The sequence below is a fragment of the Thermobia domestica genome, chromosome 5 (genome assembly GCF_964235325.1).
Source record: "Thermobia domestica chromosome 5, izTheDome1.hap1.1, whole genome shotgun sequence".
In the NCBI taxonomy this organism is placed as follows: Eukaryota; Metazoa; Arthropoda; class Insecta; order Zygentoma; family Lepismatidae; genus Thermobia; species Thermobia domestica.
In genome coordinates, this window is record NC_137458.1 from 159,843,461 (window position 1) to 159,858,048 (window position 14,588).

The window sequence follows — 14,588 nt, forward strand, 5'->3', positions numbered from 1 at the left end:
CTGAATACTTCAATATTACCAAAATTATAAAGCAGAATGGAAAATCAGGAATCTTTCAAGGATTGAATTACGAAAACTGTGAAAGGCTGTTTTTGCAACATCTGGGATTTGCTGACTGTATTGTCGGTACTCGACGTGTTATTGTCCTCCGTTCCGTTACTTCCGTATGCAAGGAGTGTGCGACGTGTGTCTTTTTGTATATACATATAGATCTACCGCTACTTACGATACAACGCTGAGGGTCCGTTTAAAAGAATAAAATTTCGACATTTATAAGGAACATTTGGCAAAGTTTTTCTTAATATTATTATATTTATTTATTTATTTATCTTCATTTATGTTTTGATTTTGAGTTTAGCGTCCCGTTCGGAAGCAATGTTATATGAAACATGGATCTATAGTTAAACATGGAAGTCGAATGTCGAACCACATGTGCTCCAACTAGGAACCGAAGCCAGGTTTCTCGCGCCTATGGCACGTAACCTATTCACATAATCACGAGGAAATTATTGTTCATTTTGAGTAATCCTTTTCGCTATGGACATGGATGTTCGTACAATACATATATCCATATTAGTAAGCATGTTTCTTAAGTGCATATTCTAGACAAGTATGAATCTCCGTTTTTAGGCAACTTACAAGCTACAACTTTCCAGAGCAGAAAACTTAAGCAAAGTTAATTTCTATGTAAACTAGTTCAAATTTGACGAACCCGAATATAAATTATTCAGATTATTTTAATTATGGTAATTTCAACAGGCTACGTCTTTAATAAAGAAATGGCAATTTTTCCAAGAATCAATATCATATTTATTTTACTATAAACTTGATGAACTGAGTCTTTCGCAGTTTGGTTCCAGAAATAGTTTGTATTAAAATACAGACACAGTTAATAGTATTTTATCTTTCTTTTCCAATTCTAGCTTCGTAAAATGAAAAATGGGTTTACGCCTCTTCATTGTGCAATGGCCGTGTGGGCTCCACAGACAATTCTAACCTTAATTCAGGCTCCTAAAATTGATGTGAGGGCTTTAGATAACGAAGGCAGGACTCCAATAAGATGTTTAGGTCTAATAAGCATGAACGAAGATAATGAAAACAGGTTCGTATTTTTTTCCTTTTAGTGTAAATATAGACCTTCCTTTTACATACGTCAATTTCTGAACATCTCGCAAGATTAGTGACATAGCCACTTTCGAAAATTACATAGTTTGGAAGTTTGTAGTTAGGATAAGAACAATGGAAAATATGATGAAATAACTTGATTGAGAACATTTTCTATAATTAAAGAGAAAAAATATATTGTAAAATTCTTTTAGTTTTTAAGGGTAGAGCAATTAATGTACTCGGGATTTTGGACTTTCCCTTCACCTTTTATTATAAAAAGTCTTCTTAAACACAAAACATTATAATAAGTTCCTCTAATATAGTGGGTTAGATTGAGATAGGAACCAGGTGACCGAGCGTCGTGGGCTTTTGCAGGTGAAGCTTCTCTCGATGACCAAGCGTCGTGAGATGGATTAAGATGAGGTATCTCTCTCGGTGACCAGGCATCGTGAGAGAGGTTAGGAACCCGGTGACCAAGCGTCGTGGGCTTAAGAAAGGGTACCTCTCGGTGACCAAACGTCGTGAGAGGACTTTTAGGTGGTTCGATCAACCTGGGCAGATTGATGCTCGATGGTGCGTGCTGCTCTCATTTATCCTGGAGTGTCGGCTGCCATCGGTGATCTCCGCCTTGCCGACCGCTGGCGAATGTGGGCGACTCCTCTTTGGGTCCGTCGTCTGCGATGTTTTTGTTTATTATTAACACGTGTTAGTACACATGGTTATCGCATGTTATGGTGACATGCGGAACCTTATACTCCCGGGGCGTAGAAAAAATAAGCCACAGGGTTACTTTTTGTGCCATTATGTGGAATCTGCATTGTGATCGCAGTATACACTGGAAATGCACTAAAACGCTGAAACACAAAAGCAAAGTTAAAAATACTGGTCACTGATATAACACTGTATGAGACACCATCACACAAATAAAGTTTAAAGTTGAAGTTGAAGAACTGACAGTTTGTCCTCTAATCTAAGCAGGATCCGTATATTACGTCATCTGCATCAAAAGATGTCATCAAAGCTCTGCTGGTTATAGTTAGTATTTATACACTAGGCCACTAATAGTAATGTCCGTAGTATATTGTGAAGCGCACACGCCATAGGGTGCTATTATAAAAAAAGTTTCTAATATCGGTATAGTTCTTACTAGTCGCAGCAAATGGGAAAAATAAACACACTGCTGAACAAGACTGCACCTATTTAATATAAAAACACATCTTGGCTAGAAGATCGAAACGTCACGTGTAAATGTGTTTTTATATTAAATAAGTGCAGTCTTGTTCAGCAGTGTGTTTATTTTTCTGATTTTATTTGCAAGACGTTGACTATGATTGTGTGGCAGCAAATGGATGACAGAACACACTCATATAATGTTTAAAGTCACTACTGTGACTTACTTAGTCACACCGGAAAAAAGTTTGTCAACTAAAAATCCGGAATTTCTAAACACTCTCTGTATATATAGGTTAATATGTTAGTGACAATTATGAGTCGCGGCGGAGGAGCGAAAATAATTTTGCTGCTGGCCTTGCAAAATTCATTCGCTGGAGGCGTAGAGAAAAATGCAGGCTTGCAATTTTGTTCATGCGAAATTGTACCTGTGCAGGTCGTTGGAATGGCAGAATGCAGGAAGGTAAGGAATTATAAGAGTGAAAAAAGATAAGGGATCTATTGCAATGTGAATACTAAGGTACGTACTAAATTTGGTCACTTCAAATTGTTAGCCGTATCATATGTCATATCTTCCTTAGAGGTATTCAGTGTTTTTGGTTCCTTTTTTGTTTTCTCTCTGCCGCTGAAATATGAAGAGTGCGCCGTGCGTGTCAGTGGTTCGTATATGCTGGGATCATGTTATTCTTCTTTACCTCTGTTCTTATCTCTTCTAATCTTCTTGCTAGCTGTTACGTTCGTCAACATTATCCCGGTATATATTCTTCAGCGTCATAATATGGTTTAATTCTGTCGATCGAAATATTATGTTCTGTCTCCTTGAAATTGCTGGGCATGCGAACTCGGTAGAGATTGTTATTTAGCTTTGAAAGTATTGTGGCCAGTTCCGCAGTACCTGTCGGTCCATTGTGATGACTCCGACTCTTCGAAAGGGGAAGTAAATTAACATTTTATCTCAATTGTGGAAAGTTTCCTGTTTCTGTTTTTTGTCAAAATACTTCTTTTGCTGTTCATGTGCCTTAAGTAAATTTTGCCGTATTTTTTCTTAGTTTCACTAGTTGGTCTCGTTCAAGCTGTAGCTGAGGAGCAGTGTGTAATTGGCAACCGCTGATTGTCCTCGATTCGTAAATGTACATTAAAAAGCTTGATTTCTTCGTTCCTAATTGGACGAGACTGTTTAAACCAAAAGTGATGTGAGGTAATAACTTTGGCCATGTTTCATGATTTTGTTGGACTAAAAATTTTAAAGAATTCTGTAGAGTTTTGCCCATGACCTCAACTAATCCTATATCCTGGTGATTAAAAGCAGGGAAAAACGTAAATTCAAAGTTATATATTTCTGCTAGTTTTTGAATTTTCTTCGCTCTGTCGACTGGGTGTTTGTCCAGATGAAGGAAACGAAAGGCGCCAAATTTTAAAATAATTTTTTCCAGTAAGAATTCTTCAATTTATCTGCCGTGATGCTATAAACGGCTCTCGTCACTATATAACGAGTGCTTGTTTCAATGGCAATGGTTTCCCTTCTTCGTGTGGATAAGTTCCTAAACCGTCAAACATCCGTCGTTTCCCTGTAGGGCCTGGCGGGTGGTGTAGGAGCCTCCTTGTGGCTTTCTAGGGAGTTTCTTTAGAAGTTGACACTCTCTGCAGTTATTGATTCTAAATGCTAAGTATGATTTCATGTTTTGGCATGTAGTACTTATTGAGGACGGTCTTACATGTCTTCGAAAACCCAAAATGACGTCTTTATGAATAGATTCGAACCGATGTCATGCCAAACTTTTCCGGATACACAAAAGATAAATTAATCCAAATTCTGGGTGTTTTTGTGTACGATACAATATGTTGTCTTTTAATCGAAAATACTTAGCTGCTCTCATGGTAGAACTTTTTGTCTGTTCTTTACCTTCCAAAACTGCTATTATATCAGCGTATGCGTCATTTTTGTGCTGTTCTTCCCGTAAGTTCTTCATAGATTCTGGTTGTTGAATTTAAAAATGGGTTCTTCTAGAGAATTGGATCTGTATGCATGCAAATCCTCAGTTGCCTGATGTGGGTCCGTGGGTTCTGAAGTATCATTGTTATTTTGTTCTAAGCGGCTGATGATATCGGCCGGGTGCTTCTTTCCTTCAATATGGCAGATGTCAAAATTATAGTCAGCTAAGAAAAATCTATAGCGTGTGTATCTTCCTACCCTGTCCGGGTGCGTACGCAGAGAAGTTAGACATTTTGCGTCTGTAAGTAATTTAAATGTAAGATTTAGTAGGAAATATTTGAATCTTCGTAAATCGTATATAATAGCGTATAGCTCTTTCTGCCAGACTGAACTTTTAGACTCGCTATTTGTAAGGCGATGGCTGGAATAGGAAACAATTCTTTCTTCCTTAGTTTTGAGGTTATAACAGGCTAATAAGCCTCCCAACTGATGTGAGGACGCATCTTTGTAAAGCCTTATCTCTAGCTTGTCGAAATGGTAGAGAGATGGGCACTCAAAATGTCTTCTTTCAGCTTCTCAAATAACTCATCGTGTTTGCAGGCAATTTACATTTAGCATTTTTAGTAAGGAGCTGTTGAAACGGTTCTACCTTGATCGTAATGTCCTTGATATGGCTCCAAAGATAAGAGCAAACGCCTATAGAGCTCTTAAGTATTCGTTTACTGGTCGGCTTCTTAAAATTCTTGATCTTATTTGCTATTTTCGGTGAGATGCTAATCTTTTCTCCGTATACAAGAAATCCTAATACTGGGAGTTCTCTATATAGCAAGTGCGTCTTCTTGGGATTGCCTCTAAAGTCATGCTTCCGTAATTTTTTAAATAAAAGTTCCAATCTGACAATTGTTGTTCCCACGTATATGAACCAATCACGATGACATCTGCAAAATTGGTAATGCGTTTTGTTAAGCCGTCTAATAGCGTTTTAATGACAATGGTCAAAGATTGGGAGCTAGAGGAATGGCTCATTACGCATCTAAGAAATTTATAGCTTTTGCGTGTATGATTCAAAAGTCATGTATTTAGTGTTTCTTGGATGCAATAATATTTGGAAGTAGGATTGCGAAATGTCCAGGGCTGTAATTAGGGTTTTCCCTTTTAAACCCTTAAAACGTCTTCTGTAGACTGAAACGATATGCTTAAATATTTGGTATAACAATTACATGCCTGTAGATTCAAGCAAGTCTGAATTCTGAACTATTTGGCTTTTTATCGCAACGAGAGGCGAAGAGTAATTACTCGTCTGTGTCTCAGTTGTGATTTTGGCATCTAAAAGTTGTTGTATCTGCCTATCAATTTGATTTCTTATTCCTAATAGAATAGATGGGGAGGGGTGATGGAATGACACACTTTTATCTATGCGTATTTTATGCTCGTATCAGCTAAAATAACCTATATCCTTTGGACTGTATGAAAACGCGTCCCTATACTTATATAATAAGTTGCTTACAGCTATTCGCTCGTATTCCGGTAAATCAGGATTTATATTAAAAAGGTTAATGTTAAAAGTTTTAGTGGTCTGTTTTAATCTTTCCTCTATCTCTTCTTGCGTTCTAAATTGATGTCTTCTTTTCCTCTTCTTCTATTTTCAAAGAAAATTCTTACGTGTCCTCCTCTGTATACGCCACTGGCGTGCTTTTTTAAAGTTATTATTCGTGCTGCAGGATTTGAGTTTAATAACGTAAGGTCGTTACTTGGTATTGTCATGGCCATTGCCTCCAATCCATATCATTCTAACAATGATTGCAGTGCAGTAATAATTTAAACTGCTGCGTCATGATTTTTCTTCGCAATTGAAACAGGAAAGTAGAAATGTAATTTTGCTGGGATCGTGATTTTACTAGCTGTGATTACATTTGCGTTTCTCTGCAAGTACAAAGAACGGTAGTTGCTTGCTACATTTCCTAAGTTTCTTCTTTTTCCTTAGGAAAAGCAATCTTTCTAGGTTTTCTATATAACGATATGAAATTATTCTCCAGGTCTATTTGAGAAGAAAGTCTAGTGAGATTGTCGTTCCCAAAAATCGGACTAAAGTCCGCATCTATAATGCGAAAATAATGTGAAAAAGTTGTAGTGCCAATTTTAAATTTAATTAGAGCTATTTCCTTCAAAGTAAGAACTTTGTTACCGATGCCTTTGATACGAGTCTTAAGGCTGTGTCCAACACTTGGAATGCGTTGGAATTTCCCTATATAATAACATGACATATTTCTTTCCAAAATATTATGAAAACTATTTATTTTATACATTTCAAAATTCGTCGACATGTTTGTTAGTATCAATATTGCATGTTCACTGATACTTTTTCTTGCTAGGGTAATATTAGAGGGTGCTAATTAAAAATTAATTTCTTACATTTAAAAGCTGTTTAATATATGGCAGTACATTTTGCAACAACGCGGAACAGCAGATAGAAGGCTAACTAGGTGTTTTTTTTATTCTCTGCCCCCCGCTAGGTCACTTGGGTTGTCCCCGCAGATAAAGAAACCGATGGAATGCAGATTGACAGCAGAAAAGAGCAAAGTCTGTTTTCTCTCTCTTCATAGACCTTAAAGATTTCATTGATTCTAAGTAAACATCCCCGCGAATAGCTACCTGTAGAGGCATATTACAGCTAACGACGTATGAACGTTTTAGCAAATCTCTTTCTTGCTTTCAAGTGAGGGAAATGTTCATCTTATAAAAGTGGTTTCGACCTGTATATTGTAGAGTAAACTAGCTTATTTGTCGCATCAACTGAGAAACGTTTGCATAGAGATCGAAGAGGATGTATCCTGGCAGTAGAGTTTGCTGAGAATACGTCAAGATGGAGGAAAAACAAGTAACATAGAGAATATGTGTGGTTATATTTATTCATTAGTGATTCTAAATATCCCAATATTCCATATTAAGTGATATGAAATTCACCCAAAATACCCAGAAACTGCAGTAGAAGAGGGAAAGGTGTAAAAGTGAAGTTGTGAAACCCAAAAGTAAGGATTCCTATCAGTGACTGAATAAGCCTAACTGGAATCCTGCTCTTTGCAGCCGGGTGAGATCTCAACAATCTTTCCACATTCCCATATGCATGTTGATTTGGAATTTATGGTGGCAATAGTTTCATTTCCTTTTAGTGTTAAGAGTTTAAGTGGTTTTAACTAAAGTGTTTATTTTGTTGTGTGTATAAACTTTAATTCTCAAAAGTCTTTATACCTATAATTAAATATTAAGATGGCGGATAATCAGTGTAAGGTTGTTATGAACATGGAATCAACAAGTTCCAAAGACAAAGAAATATCTGATAATTCATCAGCTATGGTAATTACTGATAATGCAAATAACCAAACCATTTCAAAGCCAATAAAACTAAGTTCAGACAAGAAAGAATATAATGAGATGGATCATTCAAAGTCTTATGGTGATTATGTAATTACAAATACAAGTCTAGAAAATCGTTACACGGAAGAACATGTAGCACCTTAATATGTTTTCATAAAATCGAATCAAGAGGATCTGGGAACGAAACATGTAATGGCAATTAGCCGTAAACTCTATTTAGCTTCAGTAGAAGGCATTACTAATTTCAAAAAATCGGAAAAAAAATTAAAAGTATCTTTTAATTCTGCCAAAGCAGCAAACGCATTTCTAACTCATCCAATATTAAAATCACAAAATTGGATGGCATATATACCAAATTTTGCAATTTATATATCGGGGGTAGTAAAAGAGGTTGATCCGGAAGTACCGGTAAAGGAACTATTACAAGAAATAGTCTCTGATGTTCGAATAATATCAATTAAACGTATATACAGAACATATGAAGGCAAAAGAATCCCAACTTCTACAATAATAATAACTTTCAACTAGCAACAATTACCACTTCACATTAAAGTTTTCTTCTTAAGATTGCAAGTGGAAACGTATATCCCGGCTATAAGACAATGTCAATTATGCCTACGATACGGTCACACTTCCCGTACTTGTAAAGCAAATAATTCAATTTGCAAAACTTCTGCTCAATCGCATCCACCTACACAATGCTCAAATGTAATAAAATGTTTTCACTGTGGATTGCCGCACGAAGCGAATAATGTTGAATGTCCGGAAAGGGCTCGCCAAAAACAAATCATGTCTATAATGGCTAGAGAACATATTTCATTTAATGAAGCAAATATGCAAGTTGGTAAATTAAATTCAGAATCAAGGAAATGGAATGCATATAATAGTACCATTAAATCATCGGAGAATGTGAATAATCACTTTCAGAACAGAAGTACAGCTCAATCATCACAAAATAAAAATACAAATGCGGTAAATATTTCAAACTACAAGAAAAAACCCAAACCGACCGAACAAGAAACACCTCCCTGGAAAAGAAGGGAAAGTACCGAAGAAAATAATGGTAATTTTAATGTCAATAATAGGGAAAAATTAGAACGTAAAGGTTACGATTTTACTGCAGCTAGTACGAGCGGACAATTGGTATCCGTGGTAACTTCTTATAGAAATACAAATACAATGGTGGACCAAAACCCACAATTGTATGATCTGAAATATATTAATAATAACAATAATCCTCGTTTCCAAGAAAAAAACCCATTGTACGTAGCTCAAAACCAAAACAATGCTTCGGTCGTAGAGCAATCTTTGCTCACAACAGGTATCCCAATACAAAAAACAAGTAAACATAATTTTCAAACATTCACGGACAACTCGGACAAAAAAGCTGACATAAATTCGGCAAACCCAAAAACAATATTTGCTATTAAACAGTTACTTGGTAGCATACTATTATCCTTAAATTGCAACGTAACAACTGAGTATATGGAACAATTATCGCAGCAATTTTATCTGCTATTCAATTCAATACACTCAAGTTAATTGAATTTCCGGAGAAAAAATAGGTTTTTCCACGTAAACATGGAGGTTAAACAAAGTCTAAATTTGACAGTGGAACTGTCAGAGTCTTTACAATAAAAAATATGCAATTCTGCATTTAATAAAATATTTTTCTCCTGACATCTTACTTTTACAGGAAACTTGGGCGAAACCTAAATTTTCTTTAAAATTATATAATTACAATATTATTGAACATTTAAGGGATGATGGATATGGTGGTTTAGCTACATGTATTAAGAAAAATATTCCTTTTCGTACGCTCAATTTAGCATTAAGCAATACATATAACGAAATACAACTAACTGGTTTTGAAATAAATAATACTAAATTTGTTAACATATATATATACCGCCTGATATCATACCACAACACCAATTTTAGAAAGAACTATTAGTAAATAATAATATTGATTATTTAATGGGAGGTTGTAACTCTCAATTCCCAGTGTGGGGAGCTTCCAAAAGGAATACTACTGGTAAAATACTTAATCAAGTACTAACTGAATATCCTTATCTATGTCTAAATGATGGTACTGCAACTCGAATTACTATAGAAGGTATTAGTGTTCCTGACATAACTATTTGTAAAATTCAATACTACATTTTAACACATTGGTCAGTATACTTCGATCCATTATGACGCTCACTCATTCTGTTTTAGACAAAATGTCTCCTAATCAGTATTCAATCGACAATAACTTCTCATCCAAAATAAACAAAATTAATAAGGAAATTAACTGGAATAAGTATCAACATTTTATTTCAGAAAGCTTAAATAAATCTAACACATCTAATTGCTCTCTATCTAAACTAAACCAAATATTAACGCAAGCTGTAGCAAGATCAAAATACAAAGAATTGGTACAGAACCATAAACCGAAAAATTCCTTTCAGTTTACAACACAAGCTAAACCTGTTTGGTGGAACCGGGAAGCACAACAAGCAATTAATAAAAGGAAATCGACTTCCTTGCAATTTATTCGAACGAAGACTTCTCAAGACTTTAGACGGTATCTTAATAGTAAGGCATCAACAAAAATTATCTTAAATAAAATTAAACGAAAGCACTGGAAAGAATTTTGTGACAACCTCTCATTCCAAACTCCTAGAATGAAAATTTGGAAATTTTTACATGGTCAACTTATTAAAAATTCTATAAACTCTGTTTCAAGCAATTGGAATTCAATAAAAAGCAATTGGATACACCAATTCCACGCTATGTTAACACTTGATTTTGTAAATCTAAATAATCTCTTAATAGCTAACTTACAAAATAAGCAAGAACTTAATAAGGATGAGCTTTTTAAATTAGAGGAAGTAGAAGTGGTATTTAAAACTATCAAGAAGAACACCTCACCAGGCGTAGATGGATTTCAATACGTCCATTACATAAACTTACCTGTAGAAGGGAAAAAATATTACTAAGTTATTTAAACTCAGTTTGGAAAACAGGTAATGCACCTGAAATATGAAAAAAATTTTTCATTGTACCTATACTTAAACCTAATAAACCAAGTCACATTGCTACAAACTATAGACCAATACCTCTGCTCTCATGTAGCCTAAAAATTTTGAACAATTAATGTTAAATCATTTACAATGGTACATAGAGCATAATCAGTTATTTCCAGATAATATTACAGGTTTTCGTAAAAATAGCTCGACTTTTGATTCTATTGGTCCCTTAATTATTGATATATGGAGAGCTTTTCAACAAAAGAAATATCTCATTTTGATTAGTGTCGACTTTCAAAAAGCCTATGACTCCATAAATCTAAATATATTAATTTCCAAATTATTTAAATTACATATCCCTCAACAATTCATATTACTCATCTATAATTTATTATATGATAGACATGTACATATTAAGTTGAAGAATTCTTACTCAAAATCTAGAAGAACTTCTACTGGCCTGCTTCAAGGCAGTAAACTAAGCCCTACTCTCTTTAACCTTTTTTATGTTAGATCTTATTAATTTGTTGAATAAAACTACAAATCTCTTTATATATGCCAATGACCTTGTAATACGAAATAGTAGAGAATCTAAAAATAGGAGTGAAAAAAATACAACACAATATGCAAAAAATAGATCAATGGAGTTTTCAGAATGGATTGGATATTAATTGGGAAAAATCGTCATTTACAATTTTCACAAAAAAACGTATAAAATATCTTCCACAAATAAGTATTAATGGCAAACAATTAAAATTTACGAAACACTTGAAATATTTAGGACTTAATCTTGATTCCACCTTATCATGGAAGTCGCACCTTCAGCATTTAACTAAAGAAGCAACCAAATATCACAATATTTTAAAGAGTATGAGTGCCAAAAAATGGGGAATACACCCTCATGTGCTGAACTTGATTAATCAACAAACATTAACAGCAAGAATATTATACGGCTCCATGTTTTACAACACTAATTATTCAATGTTTTATACAAAAATCCAACAACTTCAATATGATATGATTAAAACAATATTACCTCAACCAGCTTTTTGCCCAAGGAATGCAATCTTAGAAGTTACAATGAATGCATCATTAGAAATAAGAATATTTCAACATACGGCAAACTTTTTACTTTCTAGGATGGCAAAATCTTCCTCAATTATAATTAAAAAATTGGGTAATTTGGAAATCATAAACCAAAGTAAAAAACTCCCTTACCAAAAATCACTTCCATGGATCTTTACTGTCTTTAAGAATATAAAAGAATTGCAAGCTAACATAGCAAAAGCTTCAAGTATACCAGCATACTTATTCAATTACAATATTAACTTAATAAGAATTCCAGCTATTATTCCACAATATGTACAATTTCATAAATTTGAAAACTTACAAAATATATATATATAAACATTTGGCAATTTTATATAGATTCTCTACCTATAGAATATACTCTTATATTCACTGATGCATCAAAACAAAAAAATAAACAAGTCGGTGCTGCCTTATTGATACCGCAGTTACGTATACGGAAACAATACAAACTACCTTGTAATATGTCAGTGTTTGAAGGTGAAGCTTTCTCCATAAGACAAGCATTTCTGCTATTTAAAAACCTTAATCTTAAACATGCCTGTATTTGTACGGATGCATTGAGTGTTATAGCAGCTCTGAACAATACAAGATGGACAATTCAAACTTCTTGGAATCTTTTATTAATTAAAAAAAATATATCAGTCGTTACAATCCAATAACTTCAATACTATTTTAATTTACACAAAAGCACATGTAAACCTAAAATTTAATGAATTAGTGGACCAATTAAGTAAAGATGCAGCTAATACGGGTATCAAAACTAATATACAAATTCCTTACTATAATTTCAAATATATTATCAAAGATGAAATAGAAAAATTAATAAACCAATGGAAAAAGAAAAATAGAAAAGGTCCTGGCAAACATTACTGGAGCTTAGTGGATAATTTGGAAGTTAACAATTGGGATGTATTAAGAATGTGGTCCAAATCGAAAATTGTGCTATTTTATCGTATAATATTCAACACTGCATTAACTCCAAAAAAACTATTTTGTATAAGGAAAAAAGATACAAATATTTGTTGGTGTGGAAAAGAAATTGGTAATCTAAATCATCTAACATTCTATTGCGAAATATTACAACACAAAAGAACAGGGTTTATAAGACATTTATTGTATCACTTTTATACTTTCCCAATTACAGTTGAAATGATTATAACCTCAAGAAATTGGATGCTTATTAAAAGACTCTTACAGTACATACAGAATAACAACTTAAATCTATAAAAAAAGACATGAAGAATAACTGCTTACATAGATATATTTAGTTCACATCAAATATTTGGAAAGTCTGGGAAATAACTATTGCCACTATAATTCAATTGTGACAGCATGAACATAGAAAGAGGAAAAACTTGTATGAGCATTTCAAGAAAAAAACTCCCAGTTTTTCCACTATCATTAAAGTGTTACGAATTGCCATTAATTCAATTTATTTTGGACAATCATAGAGAACAGCCATCTAGACCTAAGTTTGGGCCAATCTACACGGCATCTTATAGACACCGAATGGAATGGAATGGAAAAATGGATGTATCCTGTTGTGATGTATAGCGAACTGCAAAATAGTTAATATATGTGTAAGAAGAAACCGACCGAGAACTGCTTTTCGATATATCGTGTCGTTTATGCTCTATGATAATCAATATTGAAACCGGAAATAGTAGTAAATTTCTACCAGTTCCGGTTTTCAATAGAGAGATAGTAATGGAGAGGATATTTTTTCTAGAGACATTGAATCAATTTCCTAAAACCGCTTGACGCTAGCTAATATAGTTTTTGATTTAGGCCCGTAAGTCGTCGATCTCTATCACTTACGATTTATAAAGAAGATTGACGAAGGAAATGGAACCTATTCTTAGGACGTTAAACCGATTCCAGAAAACCCTTCTCCATATCTCTTGCTGCTTTTGGTGTGATACCTGTTAACAGACAGACGGACATAGCCGTTTTATTAGACTTCCGATACGTATGCATAGAATAGTTTGGAAGTTTAATAAATCCAGGTAGAAGAAATAGTATTAATCAAATCTTTTTTTGTGTGCAGATTAAGAATATGGGAATTTCAAGGATTCTTTTACATGAATTATTATGCCCTAAAGAATAACGGTTACCGTGATTGCTCAGGGTAGAGTGCTCACCTCTGGTGTGTGTGTGCTCTCCGGTTCGATCCCAGATCGCACCAAGTGGGCTTTGTGGTGGATGAACACAATGTTCGTGAGTTTTCTCGAGGTTTTCTCATTTTCTCCCACTTTCTTCATTCCACCATTTCATTCATTCCCATCATCAACGTCTACTTTAGCCTAACCGGCATAACCATGAGACGTAAAACACAAAGATTTCATTTCATTTCTAAATAATAACCTAATGCACTCTACAGTGTTCTGTTCTTGGGTAGTGGCTCAATAATAGCGTACAGATTGGTGAAATGCTTGCAGATTGATATGCCATACAATCGATTATTCATACCAAAAAATGCACCAATATCTGCCAGGTAGTCACTTCAAGCAAGAATCTATCTGTTTCGTTCAAATAGTGTTCCCCATGAGACGAGACGACACAAGAAATAAGGTTTTCTCGTCTCGTCTCCTAAATTTAATAGGTCTTGTCTCTTCCCAATCCTCAGAGACTTCTTTTGCTCTTGTCTCAAAATTTTATTGTCCTGTTTGTGGTAATTAATGTTTTTTTTAAATATGCCCTAATTTTTTCCTTAATTTCATCACAACCAATACGCGTCACGATTGGTCCACGAATAATGTGATATAACAACATTTAAACCATACTTATGATTGAACTAAATTGTGTAACGGCTTGCATATTTTAAAAGTAAATGAATGCTCTTCATTGCTTTCGTATCATCATTTTACCAATTTGTAGGTTTTTAGATATGAATCATG

At 34.2% G+C, this 14,588-nt stretch overlaps 1 protein-coding gene across 1 annotated transcript in view; it reads left to right on the forward strand.

Annotated features, from left to right (window-relative positions):
- The window catches only part of LOC145686207 (transient receptor potential cation channel subfamily A member 1-like), a 176,832-nt gene that overhangs the window by 76,974 nt on the left and 85,270 nt on the right, over positions 1 to 14,588 (forward strand). The window contains exon 3 of the mRNA XM_081759257.1: positions 924 to 1,102. Within this exon, the coding sequence (XP_081615383.1) occupies positions 924 to 1,102 (179 nt within the window). The remainder of the gene's footprint in view (positions 1 to 923; positions 1,103 to 14,588) is intronic.